General features: G+C 34.3%; 1 protein-coding gene and 24 non-coding genes across 25 annotated transcripts; all 25 read right to left on the reverse strand.

Annotated features, from left to right (window-relative positions):
• Positions 1–149: 149 nt before the first annotated feature.
• Positions 150–231, reverse strand: Trnas-aga. The gene has a single exon. It is a non-coding gene; the product is annotated as a tRNA-Ser (tRNA).
• Positions 232–395: 164 nt separating this feature from the next.
• On the reverse strand, positions 396–477 carry Trnas-uga. The gene has a single exon. It is a non-coding gene; the product is annotated as a tRNA-Ser (tRNA).
• Positions 478–689: 212 nt separating this feature from the next.
• Trnas-aga lies at positions 690–771 on the reverse strand. The gene has a single exon. It is a non-coding gene; the product is annotated as a tRNA-Ser (tRNA).
• A 173-nt stretch (positions 772–944) lies between these two features.
• On the reverse strand, positions 945–1026 carry Trnas-aga. Its single transcript has one exon. It is a non-coding gene; the product is annotated as a tRNA-Ser (tRNA).
• A 164-nt stretch (positions 1027–1190) lies between these two features.
• Positions 1191–1272, reverse strand: Trnas-uga. The gene has a single exon. It is a non-coding gene; the product is annotated as a tRNA-Ser (tRNA).
• A 153-nt stretch (positions 1273–1425) lies between these two features.
• Trnas-aga lies at positions 1426–1507 on the reverse strand. The gene has a single exon. It is a non-coding gene; the product is annotated as a tRNA-Ser (tRNA).
• Positions 1508–1671: 164 nt separating this feature from the next.
• Trnas-uga lies at positions 1672–1753 on the reverse strand. Its single transcript has one exon. It is a non-coding gene; the product is annotated as a tRNA-Ser (tRNA).
• A 212-nt stretch (positions 1754–1965) lies between these two features.
• On the reverse strand, positions 1966–2047 carry Trnas-aga. Its single transcript has one exon. It is a non-coding gene; the product is annotated as a tRNA-Ser (tRNA).
• A 177-nt stretch (positions 2048–2224) lies between these two features.
• Trnas-aga lies at positions 2225–2306 on the reverse strand. The gene has a single exon. It is a non-coding gene; the product is annotated as a tRNA-Ser (tRNA).
• A 164-nt stretch (positions 2307–2470) lies between these two features.
• On the reverse strand, positions 2471–2552 carry Trnas-cga. The gene has a single exon. It is a non-coding gene; the product is annotated as a tRNA-Ser (tRNA).
• Positions 2553–2739: 187 nt separating this feature from the next.
• Trnas-aga lies at positions 2740–2821 on the reverse strand. Its single transcript has one exon. It is a non-coding gene; the product is annotated as a tRNA-Ser (tRNA).
• Positions 2822–3008: 187 nt separating this feature from the next.
• On the reverse strand, positions 3009–3090 carry Trnas-uga. The gene has a single exon. It is a non-coding gene; the product is annotated as a tRNA-Ser (tRNA).
• Positions 3091–3244: 154 nt separating this feature from the next.
• On the reverse strand, positions 3245–3326 carry Trnas-aga. The gene has a single exon. It is a non-coding gene; the product is annotated as a tRNA-Ser (tRNA).
• A 425-nt stretch (positions 3327–3751) lies between these two features.
• Trnas-aga lies at positions 3752–3833 on the reverse strand. Its single transcript has one exon. It is a non-coding gene; the product is annotated as a tRNA-Ser (tRNA).
• Positions 3834–3995: 162 nt separating this feature from the next.
• On the reverse strand, positions 3996–4077 carry Trnas-cga. Its single transcript has one exon. It is a non-coding gene; the product is annotated as a tRNA-Ser (tRNA).
• Positions 4078–4264: 187 nt separating this feature from the next.
• Trnas-aga lies at positions 4265–4346 on the reverse strand. Its single transcript has one exon. It is a non-coding gene; the product is annotated as a tRNA-Ser (tRNA).
• A 346-nt stretch (positions 4347–4692) lies between these two features.
• On the reverse strand, positions 4693–4774 carry Trnas-aga. Its single transcript has one exon. It is a non-coding gene; the product is annotated as a tRNA-Ser (tRNA).
• A 164-nt stretch (positions 4775–4938) lies between these two features.
• On the reverse strand, positions 4939–5020 carry Trnas-uga. The gene has a single exon. It is a non-coding gene; the product is annotated as a tRNA-Ser (tRNA).
• Positions 5021–5174: 154 nt separating this feature from the next.
• Positions 5175–5256, reverse strand: Trnas-uga. Its single transcript has one exon. It is a non-coding gene; the product is annotated as a tRNA-Ser (tRNA).
• Positions 5257–5468: 212 nt separating this feature from the next.
• Trnas-aga lies at positions 5469–5550 on the reverse strand. The gene has a single exon. It is a non-coding gene; the product is annotated as a tRNA-Ser (tRNA).
• A 173-nt stretch (positions 5551–5723) lies between these two features.
• Positions 5724–5805, reverse strand: Trnas-aga. Its single transcript has one exon. It is a non-coding gene; the product is annotated as a tRNA-Ser (tRNA).
• Positions 5806–9464: 3659 nt separating this feature from the next.
• On the reverse strand, positions 9465–10405 carry LOC113367159. The gene is made up of 2 exons (XM_026608789.1): positions 9562–10405; positions 9465–9475 (listed from the first exon to the last, which is right to left on the reverse strand). Exons 1-2 carry the CDS (start codon positions 10403–10405, stop codon positions 9465–9467), a joined length of 855 nt encoding a protein of 284 aa, XP_026464574.1.
• A 5360-nt stretch (positions 10406–15765) lies between these two features.
• Trnas-cga lies at positions 15766–15847 on the reverse strand. Its single transcript has one exon. It is a non-coding gene; the product is annotated as a tRNA-Ser (tRNA).
• A 187-nt stretch (positions 15848–16034) lies between these two features.
• Positions 16035–16116, reverse strand: Trnas-aga. Its single transcript has one exon. It is a non-coding gene; the product is annotated as a tRNA-Ser (tRNA).
• Positions 16117–16541: 425 nt separating this feature from the next.
• Trnaa-agc lies at positions 16542–16623 on the reverse strand. The gene has a single exon. It is a non-coding gene; the product is annotated as a tRNA-Ala (tRNA).
• Positions 16624–16636: the final 13 nt, after the last annotated feature.

Here is a 16636-nt window from a genome sequence, read left to right on the forward strand (position 1 = left end):
GAAAAATATTAATTGATATAACAGTCGAACCCGTGCTGCCAGAGGAAATCTGACTTCGAAGCAGAGACCACTTAAAAATATAGTTTGTATAAAAATTCAACCAGTCGCAGTCCACTTAAAAATATAGTTTGTATAAAAATTCAACCAAGCGCAGTCGGCAGGATTCGAACCTACGCTCCCAGAGGGAATCTGATTTCTAGTCAGACGCCTTAACCACTCGGCCACGACTGCTCTACAATCAAATCTGAAAACCTTTAGTATTACTATGTGGTATTAGTAAAAGAACTCTGGAAAAATATTAATTGATATAACATTCGAACCCGTGTTGCCAGAGGAAATCTGACTTCGAAGCAGAGACCACTTAAAAATATAGTTTGTATAAAAATTCAACCAATCGCAGTCGGCAGGATTCGAACCTACGCTCCCAGAGGGAATCTGATTTCAAGTCAGACGCCTTAACCACTCGGCCACGACTGCTCTGCAAAAGTCTCTAAAACCATTTTGTATTACTGCACTGCTTTAGAAAAGTAACTAAAAAAATATAATTTCTACGAGAAAATCTACCTTCGAATCAGAGACCACAATATCTCAATCACGACTCTTTTACCAAATAAGTTTGAATGCAGTTAGTATTGCTCTACTGCATTAGAAAAATCACTTACATAGTAATTTGTTCAAATATAACCAACCGCAGTCGGTAGGATTCGAACCTACGCTCCCAGAGGGAATCTGATTTCTAGTCAGACGCCTTAACCACTCGGCCACGACTGCTCTGCAATTAATTCTAAAAACCTTTGGTATTACTGTACGCATTAGAAAAGTAACTAAAAAATATAATTTGATATAACATTCGAAACAGCGATCCCACGGAATTTGAATTCGAGTCAGGGACCACAAGCACACAATCATGACTCGTTTACGAAATAAGTTTGAATATACCCAACCGCAGTCGGTAGGATTCGAACCTACGCTCCCAGATGGGATCTGATTTCTAGTCAGACGCCTTAACCACTCGGCCACGACTGCTCTACAATCAAATCTGAAAACCTTTAGTATTACTATGTGGTATTAGTAAAAGAACTCTGGAAAAATATTAATTGATATAACATTCGAACCCGTGCTGCCAGAGGAAATCTGACTTCGAAGCAGAGACCACTTAAAAATATAGTTTGTATAAAAATTTTTCCAAGCGCAGTCGGCAGGATTCAAACCTACGCTCCCAGAGGGAATCTGATTTCAAGTCAGACGCCTTAACCACTCGGCCACGACTGCTCTGCAAAAGTCTCTAAAAACTTTTGGTATTACTGCACTGCTTTAGAATAGTAACTAAAAAATATAATTTCTACGAGAAAATTTACCTTCGAATCAGAGACCACAACTACTCAATCAAGACTCGTTCACGACATAAGTTTGAATATACCCAACCGCAGTCGGTAGGATTTGAGCCTACGCTCCCAGAGGGAATCTGATTTCTAGTCAGACGCCTTAACCACTCGGCCACGACTGCTCTACAATCAAATCTGAAAACCTTTAGTATTACTATGTGGTATTAGTAAAATAACTCTGGAAAAATATTAATTGATATAACAGTCAAACCCGTGCTGCCAGAGGAAATCTGACTTCGAAGCAGAGACCACTTAAAAATATAGTTTGTATAAAAATTCAACCAATCGCAGTCGGCAGGATTCGAACCTACGCTCCCAGAGGGAATCTGATTTCAAGTCAGACGCCTTAACCACTCGGCCACGACTGCTCTGCAAAAGTCTCTAAAACCATTTTGTATTACTGCACTGCTTTAGAAAAGTAACTAAAAAAATATAATTTCTACGAGAAAATCTACCTTCGAATCAGAGACCACAATATCTCAATCACGACTCTTTTACCAAATAAGTTTGAATGCAGTTAGTATTGCTCTACTGCATTAGAAAAATCACTTACATAGTAATTTGTTCAAATATAACCAACCGCAGTCGGTAGGATTCGAACCTACGCTCCCAGAGGGAATCTGATTTCTAGTCAGACGCCTTAACCACTCGGCCACGACTGCTCTACAATCAAATCTGAAAACCTTTAGTATTACTATGTGGTATTAGTAAAAGAACTCTGGAAAAATATTAATTGATATAACATTCGAAACAGCGATCCCACGGAATTTGAATTCGAGTCAGGGACCACAAGCACACAATCATGACTCGTTTACGAAATAAGTTTGAATATACCCAACCGCAGTCGGTAGGATTCGAGCCTACGCTCCCAGAGGGAATCTGATTTCTAGTCAGACGCCTTAAACACTCGGCCACGACTGTTCTACAACCAAATCTGAAAACCTTTAGTATTACTATGTGGTATTAGTAAAAGAACTCTGGAAAAATATTAATTGATATAACAGTCGAACCCGTGCTGCCAGAGGAAATCTGACTTCAAAGCAGAGACCTCTTAAAAATATAGTTTGTATAAAAATTCAACCAAGCGCAGTCGGCAGGATTGGAAACTACGCTCCCAGAGGGAATCTGATTTCGAGTCATACGCCTTAACCACTCGGCCACGACTGCTCCACAATCAATTCTAAAAACCTTTAATATTACTATACTGGATTAGGAAAATAACTCTAAAAAATATTTGATTTGACAACCCGTGCTACCAGAGAAAATCTGACTTCGAGCCAGAGACCAAAACCACAGAACCATGACTGCATTAGAAAAATCACTTAAAAATATAGTTTGTTCAAATATAACCAACCGCAGTCGGTAGGATTCGAACCTACGCTCCCAGAGGGAATCTGATTTCTAGTCAGACGCCTTAACCACTCGGCCACGACTGCTCCACAATTAATTCTAAAAATCTTTAATATTACTATGCTGGATTAAGAAAAGAACTCTAAAAAATATTTGATTTGACAACCCGTGCTACCAGAGAAAATCTGACTTCGAGCCAGGGACCACAACCACAGAACCATGACTGCATTAGAAAAATCACTTAAAAATATAGTTTGTTCAAATATAACCAACCGCAGTCGGTAGGATTCGAACCTACGCTCCCAGAGGGAATCTGATTTCAAGTCAGACGCCTTAACCACTCGGCCACGACTGCCCTGCAAAAGTCTCTAAAAACTTTTGGTATTACTGCACTGCTTTAGAATAGTAACTAAAAAAATATAATTTCTACGAGAAACTCTACCTTCGGATCAGAGACCACAACCACTCAATCATGACTCGTTTACGACATAAGTTTGAATATACCCAACCGCAGTCGGCAGGATTTGAGCCTACGCTCCCAGAGGGAATCTGATTTCTAGTCAGACGCCTTAACCACTCGGCCACGACTGCTCTACAATCAAATCTGAAAACCTTTAGTATTACTATGTGGTATTAGTAAAATAACTCTGGAAAAATATTAATTGATATAACAGTCAAACCCGTGCTGCCAGAGGAAATCTGACTTCGAAGCAGAGACCACTTAAAAATAGAGTTTGTATAAAAATTCAAACAATCGCAGTCGGCAGGATTCGAACCTACGCTTAACCACTCGGCCACGACTGCTCTGCAAAAGTCTATTAAACCATTTTGTATTACTGCACTGCTTTAGAAAAGTAACTAAAAAAATATAATTTCTACGAGAAAATCTACCTTCGAATCAGAGACCACAACATCTCAATCACGACTCTTTTACCAAATAAGTTTGAATGCCGTTAGTATTGCTCTACTGCATTAGAAAAATCACTTACATAGTAATTTGTTCAAATATAACCAACCGCAGTCGGTAGGATTCGAACCTACGCTCCCAGAGGGAATCTGATTTCTAGTCAGACGCCTTAACCACTCGGCCACAACTGCTCTACAATCAAATCTGAAAACCTTTAGTATTACTATGTGGTATTAGTAAAAGAACTCTGGAAAAATATTAATTGATATAACATTCGAACCCGTGCTGCCAGAGGAAATCTGACTTCGAAGCAGAGACCACTTAAAAATATAGTTTGTTCAAGTATAACCAACCGCAGTCGGTAGGATTCGAACCTACGCTCCCAGAGGGAATCTGATTTCGAGTCATACGACTTAACCACTCGGCCACGACTGCTCCACAATTAATTCTAAAAACCTTTAATATTACTATACTGGATTAGGAAAAGAACTCTAAAAAATATTTGATTTGACAACCCGTGCTACCAGAGAAAATCTGACTTCGAGCCAGGGACCACAACCACAGAACCATGACTGCATTAGAAAAATCACTTAAAAATATAGTTTGTTCAAATATAACCAACCGCAGTCGGTAGGATTCGAACCTACGTTCCCAGAGGGAATATGATTTCTAGTCAGACGCCTCAACCACTCGGCCACGACTGCTCTACAATGAAATCTGAAAACCTTTTGTATTACTATGTGGTATTAGTAAAAGAACTCTGGAAAAATATTAATTGATATAACATTCGAACCCGTGCTGCCAAAGGAAATCTGACTTCGAAGCAGAGACTTTGTCTGATTTCGAGTCAGACGGCCACGACTGCTCCACAATTAATTCTAAAAACCTTTAATATTACTATACTGGATTAGGAAAAGAACTCAAAAATATTTGATTTGACAACCCGTGCTACCAGAGAAAATCTGACTTCGAGCCAGAGACCACAACCACAGAACCATGACTGCATTAGAAAAATCACTTAAAAATATAGTTTGTTCAAATATAACCAACCGCAGTCGGTAGGATTCGAACCTACGCTCCCAGAGGGAATCTGATTTCTAGTCAGACGCCTTAACCACTCGGCCACAACTGCTCTACAATCAAATATGAAAACCTTTAGTATTACTATGTGGTATTAGTAAAAGAACTCTGGAAAAATATTAATTGATATAACATTCGAACCCGTGCTGGCAAAGGAAATCTGACTTCGAAGCAGAGACCACTTAAAAATATAGTTTGTATAAAAATTTTACCAAGCGCAGTCGGCAGGATTTGAACCTACGCTCCCAGAGGGAATATGATTTCAAGTCAGACGCCTTAACCGCTCGGCCACGACTGCTCTGCAAAAGTCTCTAAAAACTTTTGGTATTACTGCACTGCTTTAGAATAGTAACTAAAAAAATATAATTTCTACGAGAAAATCTACCTTCGAATCAGAGACCACAACCACTCAATCATGACTCGTTTACGACATAAGTTTGAATATACCCAACCGCAGTCGGTAGCATTTGAGCCTACGCTCCCAGAGGGAATCTGATTTCAAGTCAGACGCCTTAACCACTCGGTCACGACTGCTCTGCAAAAGTCTCTAAAACCATTTTGTATTACTGCACTGCTTTAGAAAAGTAACTAAAAAAATATAATTTCTACGAGAAAATCTACCTTCAAATCAGAGACCACAACATCTCAATCACGACTCTTTTACCAAATAAGTTTGAATGCAGTTAGTATTGCTCTACTGCATTAGAAAAATCACTTACATAGTAATTTGTTCAAATATAACCAACCGCAGTCGGTAGGATTCGAACCTACGCTCCCAGAGGGAATCTGATTTCTAGTCAGACGCCTTAACCACTCGGCCACGACTGCTCTGCAATTAATTCTAAAAACCTTTGGTATCACTGTACGCATTAGAAAAGTAACTAAAAAATATAATTTGATATTACATTCGAAACAGCGATCCCACGGAATTTGAATTCGAGTCTGGGACCACAAGCACACAATCATGACTCGTTTACGAAATAAGTTTGAATATACCCAACCGCAGTCGGTAGGATTCGAGCCTACGCTCCCAGAGGGAATCTGATTTCTAGTCAGACGCCTTAACTACTCGGCCACGACTGCTCTACAATCAAATCTGAAAACCTTTAGTATTTGTTCGCGCCAATCAAAGCATGCGGCTATATTGATATATAAACAAAAAATCATCAATAGAAAATCATACAAATCAATCAATCAGTCAGAACGTAATCAAAAGTATTAAAATTATTGTAAATATACTTATAACTTGTTATTAATATAAAATAAATATATACAGTTATAATCAAAGTATTTACAATTGGTCCTTCATAAGGCAAGCAATCACAACATCCTAAATTTTTCATTGGTCCTTCGAGCCGGATGTGACGTCCAGCAATCGAAGGAGAAATCAAGCAAAACAGGCATAAACCAAGTAAATCAAGATTAAATAAAGAGGAAGTTCAAAATCAAGATAAGAAGTTCAAATTTGAAGCTACAGCTACAAGCACAAGCAAAGCAAGAAACCAGGTTATTCAATTACATTTCCTTCTTATCAATCTTTCCTTATTTAATTAATAAAGTTTAGTACGATCTGTGACAAGATGGAATCGTTAATAACTTTAAAATCACTCAAAACAAAGCAACTAGAAATTAAATCGCAATTAGCATATTGCGAAAAGATTTGCAATCAATGGTCACACATGCCTGTGTGTGAATTGAATATTTCTGAAATAAGCCGTTTTAAAGAATATGTAAGACCTATTTTTGACTTGTTTGAAGATACGGTTATCAAAATAGCAACTTTACTTTATGATGAAGAAGAAATTGATAATTTATTTGATAACGAATTAGAAGAGTTTTTTGATAAATACCAAAAATGCTTGACAACATTATCAAAGCTTAGTCTAGCAGCATTGAATAAATCAGATACTAGTTCGGAACTCAATTTAAATTATACCAAAACAACAAATAATGCAGGTAACATAAAACAGCCTTAATTTTATTTACCTCAATTAAATATTTCTAAATCAATTTCGGTATCAAATCATGAATCTAACTTTGAAGCTCAAGTAGATACATCTTCAGAAATACGCAAACCATACGACGATAAACAATACTTTACTGAAACGGAAAAACAACGCGAAGAACATTCTATTACTAATACAACTAAGACTATTGACGGAAGTTTTGGTACTATAATTCAATTTGCAAAAAATATCAAAGACATAGAATATAGTAGACAAGTAACATTGAAACGTCATATTTCATTTGCAAACAGAAACCAATTCACCGAATATGATAACTTCATAAAAGCAAGCATACCTAAAATAAGTTTATATTCACCTCATCCAGACGTGTTAAAGTCAATCCATTTAACAACTAATTTTAGCGTAATTTTGGAAGCACCTTGTAAATCCGATACAAGTCTGCTGTTAACTGAGCTACAACTAGTTAGACCGAATATCCGAAACGAAATCTGTTTCATTATACCGAATGTTAAAATTCATACTTCAATACTAACGGTCGATTATATAAAGAGAGTGATCGAACAAGTTTTAGTTCAGATAAACGACAGAATGATTCATCAAACAATTCGGGAAAAAACTTCGAATAACAAAATAAACATGAATCAACAACATACGTTCTTATCAATACGATGTTCAGAACAATCACCTAAACAAAGCATAACTGAACATCTAAAAATATTCGAAATTCCCAGAAATTATTTTAACGTTAATAGTTCATTAACTACAGCTGATACAATAATGAAATTTTTTATTAACAACCTCACTAATATTTTAACGCAAGCTAAACTCAATCTTTATGAATTGAATTCAAAACTTTTCTTTCCAACTCCAAATCGTCTAAGCATGAAATTACATATCTATACATATAGCGCGCGAATGAATGTGTTTTTCACTTCAAATTCTAGCTATAAAATAAAATTGATAGTGGAAAAGTCTAGAATAGCACTATCAAAACACATAGCATTCTTATACCTCAAACTAAGTGAGGTACAATTATTAAAAATTCTTGCGCGAAAAATGAAACGGGCATTAAGTATCGCGTTTGATAAAAAATTATATTGGAGCGATCTTACTATCACTCTAATATGATTAAAATCTCTATTTTTATAAATATAAAATCGCTTTTGCGAATATATTTTATTTATTCAAAACAGAAATGTATGCAAACTACTGGTTACGTACAATTTATTAAAATCATTGTAGTGTACTAAAGCTTTGCAATGCGCCAAGGTCCACCTTGACTTCTAACTAAAGACTGCATCGCACGATTAACAATTTTGCAATTTTTGCGATTGAAATATGAATCTGAATTGCAAGTTTAGCATGTACTCATTAAACTGGTACGTATTATGAATCTCAACTTTGTTCAAATACTAAAATGACAAAGAACAGAACATCACAGAGTTTATTAATGATTAACAAAATGAATAAATCACTTAATAAATTGATAAAATCAAAACAAGTCATGACAATCAAGCAAAACATCCTTAACTTAAGTACGCATTAACAAACCATTGCAAAAAACATTGGTCCTAACAATCAAGCAAGACATACCTAACTTAAGTACGCATTAACAAATATTTAAAACTAAAGACATTAACATCATTCTTAGGTGAAATGGAATTTTGCACGTTGGGGTTCAAATCAAAACTCAAACCTAAAACTTTAACTTATTACAAATGTCACCCCATAGCGCTGCCCAAAAATCCATTCATCTATCAATTATCGATACCATACCTACACATGTGTATTTAAATATTACATCTTTACTACTTATATTTGTTAACAAGATTAAATGAAAAATGGAGGCTTTTCCATGTTATTTTATCGCATGTCTCTTAAACACAAGATATAATGAATATAGGATTATATTCGAACTAATATCTGATTTAACGATTAATGGTTGATAGCAATTTCAACAGAATTTATGATGCAACGCATAAATTTTACAAAATATATTCATATAACAAAACGATAAGATTTGCTAGAAATGTTATAAACTTTTGCAAATAAATCGAACTAAAACAAGATTACGAATAACATGGAAAAAGAAACTATATCGTGGAATCATATTCAATCATGGCTTATATTTCAAACCTCAAATTATTCACACTTCGGAAGAATTCAGACACAGATCGGAACATAGTTAAATATTGCTTAAGCTCTAATACAAAAGATACTGATCACTTCCATATTCAAAAATCTTAAACCTCAACTTGCTATGTGTCAATGCTTGATATCTTCGAAAACAAGCTTGCCCAACATTAGCAACTTCAAAAAATGTGCAATAAGAGCGTGTGGAATACGGAGTCAATTGCAGACTTTTCTCGTTTGCAGATACAACCACCATAACCAGTTCAAGGTGAGAATGTTAGAGTGCTCCAATAAGACAATTTAGAAGCAGAAAATATTGAACTGATTATTGCTGATTAGTCTGAAAACACTCAAAAAAAAAAATGAATCTATAAACTATGATTTCCAATAACAATCAAGAAATGCAGTTTAGAAATTTGTGTGTTACCAGAACCACAAACATCTAATTAATTCACATTAATGAAGATTATCAATCATTTTGAAATCTATATTTCAAGGCCGGGAGAATGTTCGCGCCAATCAAAGCATGCGGCTATATTGATATATAAACAAAAAATCATCAATAGAAAATCATACAAATCAATCAATCAGTCAGAACGTAATCAAAAGTATTAAAATTATTTTTTTTTTTTTTTCTTTTCTTTATTTGGCCTCTAATAACAATACAGCCACATACAATATTATATTAACATAATTTATATATTTATACCACTTAATCTAATAAAATTAACCAAAATACTATAGCACTTTACACTTCTTAATATTGTAAGTAAATTAACTGGTTTGTCTATGCAATTGCACTCATGCAGCTTATTCAACATATCTTGTCTGCTTTTTTCAAATAGGCCACACTCCAATATTAAATGTTCACCACTTCCAACTGCTTTACCACACCTACATGCATTCGAAGCTGCAACACCTATCCGATGCAGGTGTGATGGAAAGCTTCCATGGTTTAATCTTAACCTCGTTAATGTTACTAAGGTTCTTCTATCCTCGAATTTGAAACTTTCTTGCCACATTCTGCTTCCCACTGCTGGATTGCATATTCTATAATATGCCCCTCTAGTCTCATTTGGATCGATCCATACTTTTTGCCACTCTTTAAAATTTCTATTTTTACACCGTTTCACATAATCCTTGTATGTTGCTACGTGCATAATAGATCCATTTTTTGTTGCTTGTTTTGCTAATTTATCAGCTATTTCATTTCCTTTGATTCCTGAGTGAGCCTTAATCCATATTATTTTAATGGTATACCCTATTCTTATCAGCCTATTAATATCGTACCACACTTCATATAACAATATATCTGATGTCTGAGTTTTGTTGTATAAATTTTGTAGAGTTTCTATACTACTTTTACTGTCGGTGAATATAACTGTCTTCATTATTTTGTGCCTTTGAATTAACTCTATTGCCTTTTTAATAGCAAAAATTTCCGCAGTAAAAATTGAAGCAAAATCAGGCAGTTTATATCCCAACTTAATGTTCAAATTTTCCAAATATATTGCACAACCCACTTTCTGATCAAGCTTAGATCCATCCGTGTAAATTACATTGTAATCTCTTATTTTTGTCATGTTTATATTAAAAATATCATCAGAAATGCTATATATATCCAGATAAAGTGTATTATAATATGGGTGTTTTGTATAATTGATACCTTCCTCTCTTATTTTATTTACATACAAATAGCTATTAACTAGGCATGGTTTTTTTCGCTTTTTCCAATACTTATATATTGTAGTGTCTATTGAAATTTTACCTACTTTTTCTATAATTTGATTATCCTGTATTATTATTTTTTTAAGTATAAATTTGTCACAAATGAACTGTCGTCTTAGGTATAAAGGCATCTCCCCACTTTCCACCAAAAGGGCATTAGTGGGAGTGGATCGCATAGCCCCCATACAAATTCTCAAACAGTTATATTGAGCTTTGTCCAATACCCTACAGTAAATCGAATTATTAAATACAATACATCCATAATCAAAAATGGGTCTTATTAGTGTTTTATAAAGATTCAAGGACGCAATAGGGTGTGATCCCCACCATGTACCATTCGTCATTCTCAAAATATTTATTCTTTTTTCTACTCTTTTAAGCACATAATCCATGTGTTGTTTGAAAGATAACTTTTGATCAAATATAACCCCTAAGAATTTGTTATATTTTTGTACTTTAATGATGTGATATTTACTATTTATCTTATCCACATGATTAATATTTCTGTGTCTTGTATAAATACCAATTGAACTTTTATTATCTGATAATTCCAGACCTTTCTCTTCCAGCCACACATGAAAGCGATCAATATTCTTACTCATTACCTCACAAGCTTCTTGCAGGCTTGCTTTTTCTACGTAAATAACCACATCGTCCGCATACTGCAAAATTTTTGTTTCTGGCTCCAAGATCCCTTCTATATCTCTTACGTATATCGCATATAATAAAGGGCTTAAAATACCTCCTTGTGGTAATCCTTTATATATTTTTCTTGGTCCAATTATTTTACCATTTATCCTAAAATATACTTCCCTTTCAAAGATATTATTAGTAACTGCCCTAATAAAATTACATGGTAATCCGATCTTTGACATAGTTTCTGATAATGTTTTAGGTAAAACATTATCGTATGCACCCTTGATGTCACTAAAAAGTGCCACAACATACTTATTTTTCGTAAAGGATATATGTAAGTCACTAATAAAATTACTTAAACTATCCTGTGTTCCCATACCCTTCCTAAAGCCAAATTGACTTTTTGGTAGTATTCCATATTTTTCACTCCACCACTCCAGTCTTCTTTTAATCATTCTGTCCTTAACCTTTGAAACACAGGATGCAAGAGAAATCGGTCTATACGTGGAGATCTCATTCGCATCTTTATTAGGTTTTTTGATTAAAATTGTAATATACTTATTCCAGGCCCCAATTACTTCCGGATTTGTCCATACTTTATTCAACAATTTTAGTAAAATCTCTTTTGCCACCATTGGCAAGTTTATGAGCATAGAATAAAATATTCCATCCATACCTGGTGCGGTATCAGTACCTTGAATTAAAGCAATTTCTAATTCCCACAATGTAAAAGGTTTCACTAATAGGAATGTTTCGCGTCCAAAAACCTTTTTATCCACATTGAAATAATCATTTCTAACACTAGATGGAGCATAAGTATCAATAATATTATCAATCATCATTGGGTTAACGTTTTCTTGTAAATTTTCAGGTTCTATATATTTTTTCAAACATTTAATTGTTCTAAATACTTCCCTGGTAGACGTATTTGGTTTGATATTATTTGTATATTCATGCCAACTATCTCTCTTCTTTCTTCTGAATATCGTTCTGATTTCAGCATTAATGTTTTTACATATTAAATAATTATGGTAGTTAGATTTCTGCCTATAATTTTTTTCTGCGTCTCTTCTTTTCCTAATAAGTTCGTCGCACTCATTATCCCACCAAATAGGTTTAAAGTGTTTGATATTGGAGCATATTCTCTTTTTTGGTATACTTTTCTCCGCTGCAATATTGATTATGTTCATAAATTCTGTATAAGCAACAACCGGGTCATTTACTTCAAAATCATTTGAGTAATACTCAATTACTTTTTGATATTTTGTCCAGTCGGCAGCTTTGCAATTCCAATATTCCCTAGTTCTATTTATAATAGGTGATTCTCTTAGTTGCATCATTATTGGATAATGATCAGATCCAAGAGAATGTTTCCTGACATTCCATACAATTTTATGTGCCACCTCGTGAGTACACAATGTAATGTCTACCACTGTCGAACTATTCTTAAAATTCAAAGTCGGATTCCCGTCATTTAATATAATTAAATTGTTGTCATTAATAACTTCCAATAAGTTATTGCCAATCTTATCATTCCAATTACACCCCCATGCCATATGATGTGCATTAAAGTCACCACAAATTATGTAAGGTTTGGATATCTGACTTAATAAATCATTCCATTGACTAACAGAAATATTATAGTTAGGTACAATATATACCGAAATTATAGATAGTTGATGTTTTCCTGCACAAAATTCTATACCAGATATTTGGAATTTATTTATATCAATTGTTCCCGTATTAAAAGCTAATACTTTGTTTATAATTATTTCATTCTTAACTAGAATTGCAGTACCACCATACCCATCTTTTCTGTCACTGCGCACAGTCTTATATCCCCTGAGCGAAAATTTCCTATCACTCTTCAACCATGTTTCTGAAAATGTAGCAATATGTACTTTGTTTTCAAATAAGAAATGCTCAATACTACTTTTGTTATGTATCAAAGACCTACAGTTGAATTGTAGAATATTTGTTACCATAAAATAAATTGTAATTGTGATTGTATAATTTTCTTTTGCACATTTTCCATGCGCTCATTAACCTTAATTTCTCTTATTGTTGTCCACATCTCCTTCACTACCTATTCTATTCATTACCTCTCTTAACATTTTGTTGATGTCTTTATTATTAGGTTTGTAGTGTTTTTTAACTAGTTTGATAAATAAATTCAAAAATTCATCGGTATGTTCTTCATTGACGTTCTTTATGGTATCTACTTCTTTCTCTTTGTCTTTGTTATCAACTTCATTCCTAGTGGATACTCGATATTTTTCTCTAAAACCTTCCCTATCTGTATGCACCCTGTTCCTTTCACTTGATTCCCCTTTTGATTTATCTTCTTTTCTATTAATTATATTATTATATTTGGTTCTTTCTTGTTTTTTGGCAATGTTTCTCTTGAAGGGTCTTGTAGATGTACTGTACAATATTGATGTGCTGGCCGATACCGGTTCATCATTGTTATCTTCCAGGTCAGATAAAATTTCAAATTTATTTCTAAGAATGTTGTTGTTAATTTGTAAACTTTTCCTGCTTTCTGTGCTTATCACTGGGAAATTCTTTTCTTTGTCTAAATTGGTTAGACTACCTCTGGTTATTCTGGCATACTTGTTGTTTTCTACAACTGACCTTGCTTCGTGAAAAGCTAAGTTTTGTGTTGCCATTATTTCATATATTTTCTTATATTTCATAAATATTGGGCATTCCCTATTATATGCTGCATGTTTACCAAAACACAAGCAGCATCTTAAATCGTCCGTATTTATGCAATCTTGTAAGGCGTGATTTTCTGCGCATTTTGGACATCTTACCTCTCCTCGACACTGATCACGAACGTGGCCGAATCTCCAACATTTGTGGCATTGTATTACTTTTTTCACGAATGGTGTTACTGGGCATTTAACAGAGTGGATCGCTACTTTTTCTGGTAATTTTGTCCCTTTAAAAGTGAGTTTAACACACTGTGATTTGTATGTCTTATGATTTTCTTTTTTCGATCTTATACATTTAACTCCCACTATCGGATACTCGGATTCGATGACATCCACAATTTCTTCCTCAGATAATTCGCTATCTACGTCAAAAATGATTCCGGTCCGCACCGTTAAATATTTGGGGATATACGCTCTTAGATTATTCGATTTGAAAAAATCACCATCTAATAGTCTATTAGCTGTCACACCATTACTTAAAATCAATTTTACTTTGTTTTTACCAATTACTCCAATTTCTTCCAAATTTGTTTTCATATTTGGCCATGCATCATGAATTTTTTTTCCAAGTGCCATAGGATGCAGGCGTCCTATGTTTTTATTATAAGATTCTACGTATATTATATATGGTCCTTTATCGTAACTGTCATATCGTACTTTATCCTGTTCGTAATTGTCGGGCATCATTTCGTTTTCTTTGTCATTATGTTTTGTTATTTTACTCGAGTCCTCACCACAATTATCAAATTGCATTACGTTATCTAACTCATGAAAGTCATGCAACATTTTATCATTCTGATCATTTATTTCGGTATTACTCGACCCCGCACTAATATTTTCATTGGTCATTTCTTCGTTGTTTGCATAAGTTGTTGTTTCACTTAAATCCTTATCGCACTCATCAAATTGCATAACGCTACTTAATTCTTGACTGTTCCGATTTGCTTCAGTATTCTGATTGATATTTACAATATTCGATACCATAGTATTTCTTTCATTACTTGTTCCATTACTATTATTATAATTTGAAATATCACTATTATTTGTTATCTTAGACGCCGTGTCATTGTTATTATTTCCAACAGTATGTATAATATTTTCGGTTCTTCTAAGTTTGGTTGCACTTTTGCCAATTACTTTATTCATAATTTTTAATTTATTATCTTCCTTAATTGTTTTATTTTTGTTACTGTTCTTTTTATCTTTACTATCTGATATTGCAGAAATTCTGGTATGTTTTTTATACTTATGTAATAATCTGTTCTTAATTACATCTACCTCACTCATGATGCTACTAGGATTTTTGTTTGAATTATAATGTACTTCTAATTCTTCTTCACTAATTTCACTCATTAACATTTCATTATCAAAACTATCATTTATCGTATTCATTGCCGTTGCAATTGTTTCACCGATTACCGAACACTTTGTTGAACAATCGGGCGGCCGTCCGCCTTCTTGTCCGTATTGTCCGGATTCCATTACGTCACTTTTTTAATATATATTCACTGAACACTTGTCGATGTTACCTGCTCCGAGGTCAAACACAAACTGTATTAAAATTATTGTAAATATACTTATAACTTGTTATTAATATAAAATAAATATATACAGTTATAATCAAAGTATTTACAATTGGTCCTTCATAAGGCAAGCAATCACAACATCCTAAATTTTTCAGTATTACTATGTGGTATTAGTAAAATAACTCTGGAAAAATATTAATTGATATAACAGTCGAACCCGTGCTGCCAGTGGAAATCTGACTTCGAAGCAGAGACCACTTAAAAATATAGTTTGTATAAAAATTCAACCAATCGCAGTCCACTTAAAAATATAGTTTGTATAAAAATTCAACCAAGCGCAGTCGGCAGGATTCGAACCTACGCTCCCAGAGGGAATCTGATTTCGAGTCAGACGCCTTAACCACTCGGCCACGACTGCTCCACAATTAATTCTAAAAACCTTTAATATTACTATACTGGATTAGGAAAAGAACTCTAAAAAATATTTGATTTGACAACCCGTGCTACCAGAGAAAATCTGACTTCGAGCCAGGGACCACAACCACAGAACCATGACTGCATTAGAAAAATCACTTAAAAATATAGTTTGTTCAAATATAACCAACCGCAGTCGGTAGGATTCCAACCTACGCTCCCAGAGGGAATCTGAATTCTAGTCAGACGCCTTAACCACTCGGCCACGACTGCTCTACAATCAAATCTGAAAACCTTTAGTATTACTATGTGGTATTAGTAAAAGAACTCTGGAAAAATATTAATTGATATAACATTCGAACCCGTGCTGCCAAAGGAAATCTGACTTCGAAGCAGAGACCACTTAAAAATATAGTTTGTATAAAAATTTTACCAAGCGCAGTCGGCAGGATTCGAACCTACGCTTAACCACTCGGCCACGACTGCTCTGCAAAAGTCTCTAAAACCATTTTGTATTACTGCACTGCTTTAGAAAAGTAACTAAAAAAATATAATTTCTACGAGAAAATCTACCTTCGAATCAGAGACCACAACATCTCAATCACGACTCTTTTACCAAATAAGTTTGAATGCCGTTAGTATTGCTCTACTGCATTAGAAAAATCACTTACATAGTAATTTGTTCAAATATAACCAACCGCAGTCGGTAGGATTCGAGCCTACGCTCCCAGAGGGAATCTGATTGCTAGTCAGACGCCTTAACCACTCGGCCACGACTGTTCTACAACCAAAT

This window comes from Ctenocephalides felis, unplaced genomic scaffold (genome assembly GCF_003426905.1).
Source record: "Ctenocephalides felis isolate EL2017-DRISC unplaced genomic scaffold, ASM342690v1 CF-g0.4_SCAFFOLD_01170, whole genome shotgun sequence".
NCBI lineage: Eukaryota > Metazoa > Arthropoda > Insecta > Siphonaptera > Pulicidae > Ctenocephalides > Ctenocephalides felis.

Bases quoted from the DNA above. Each gene is read 5' to 3' on its own strand.
- LOC113367159 (XM_026608789.1), bottom strand. From the start codon at position 10,405: ATGACAAAAATAAGAGATTACAATGTAATTTACACGGATGGATCTAAG.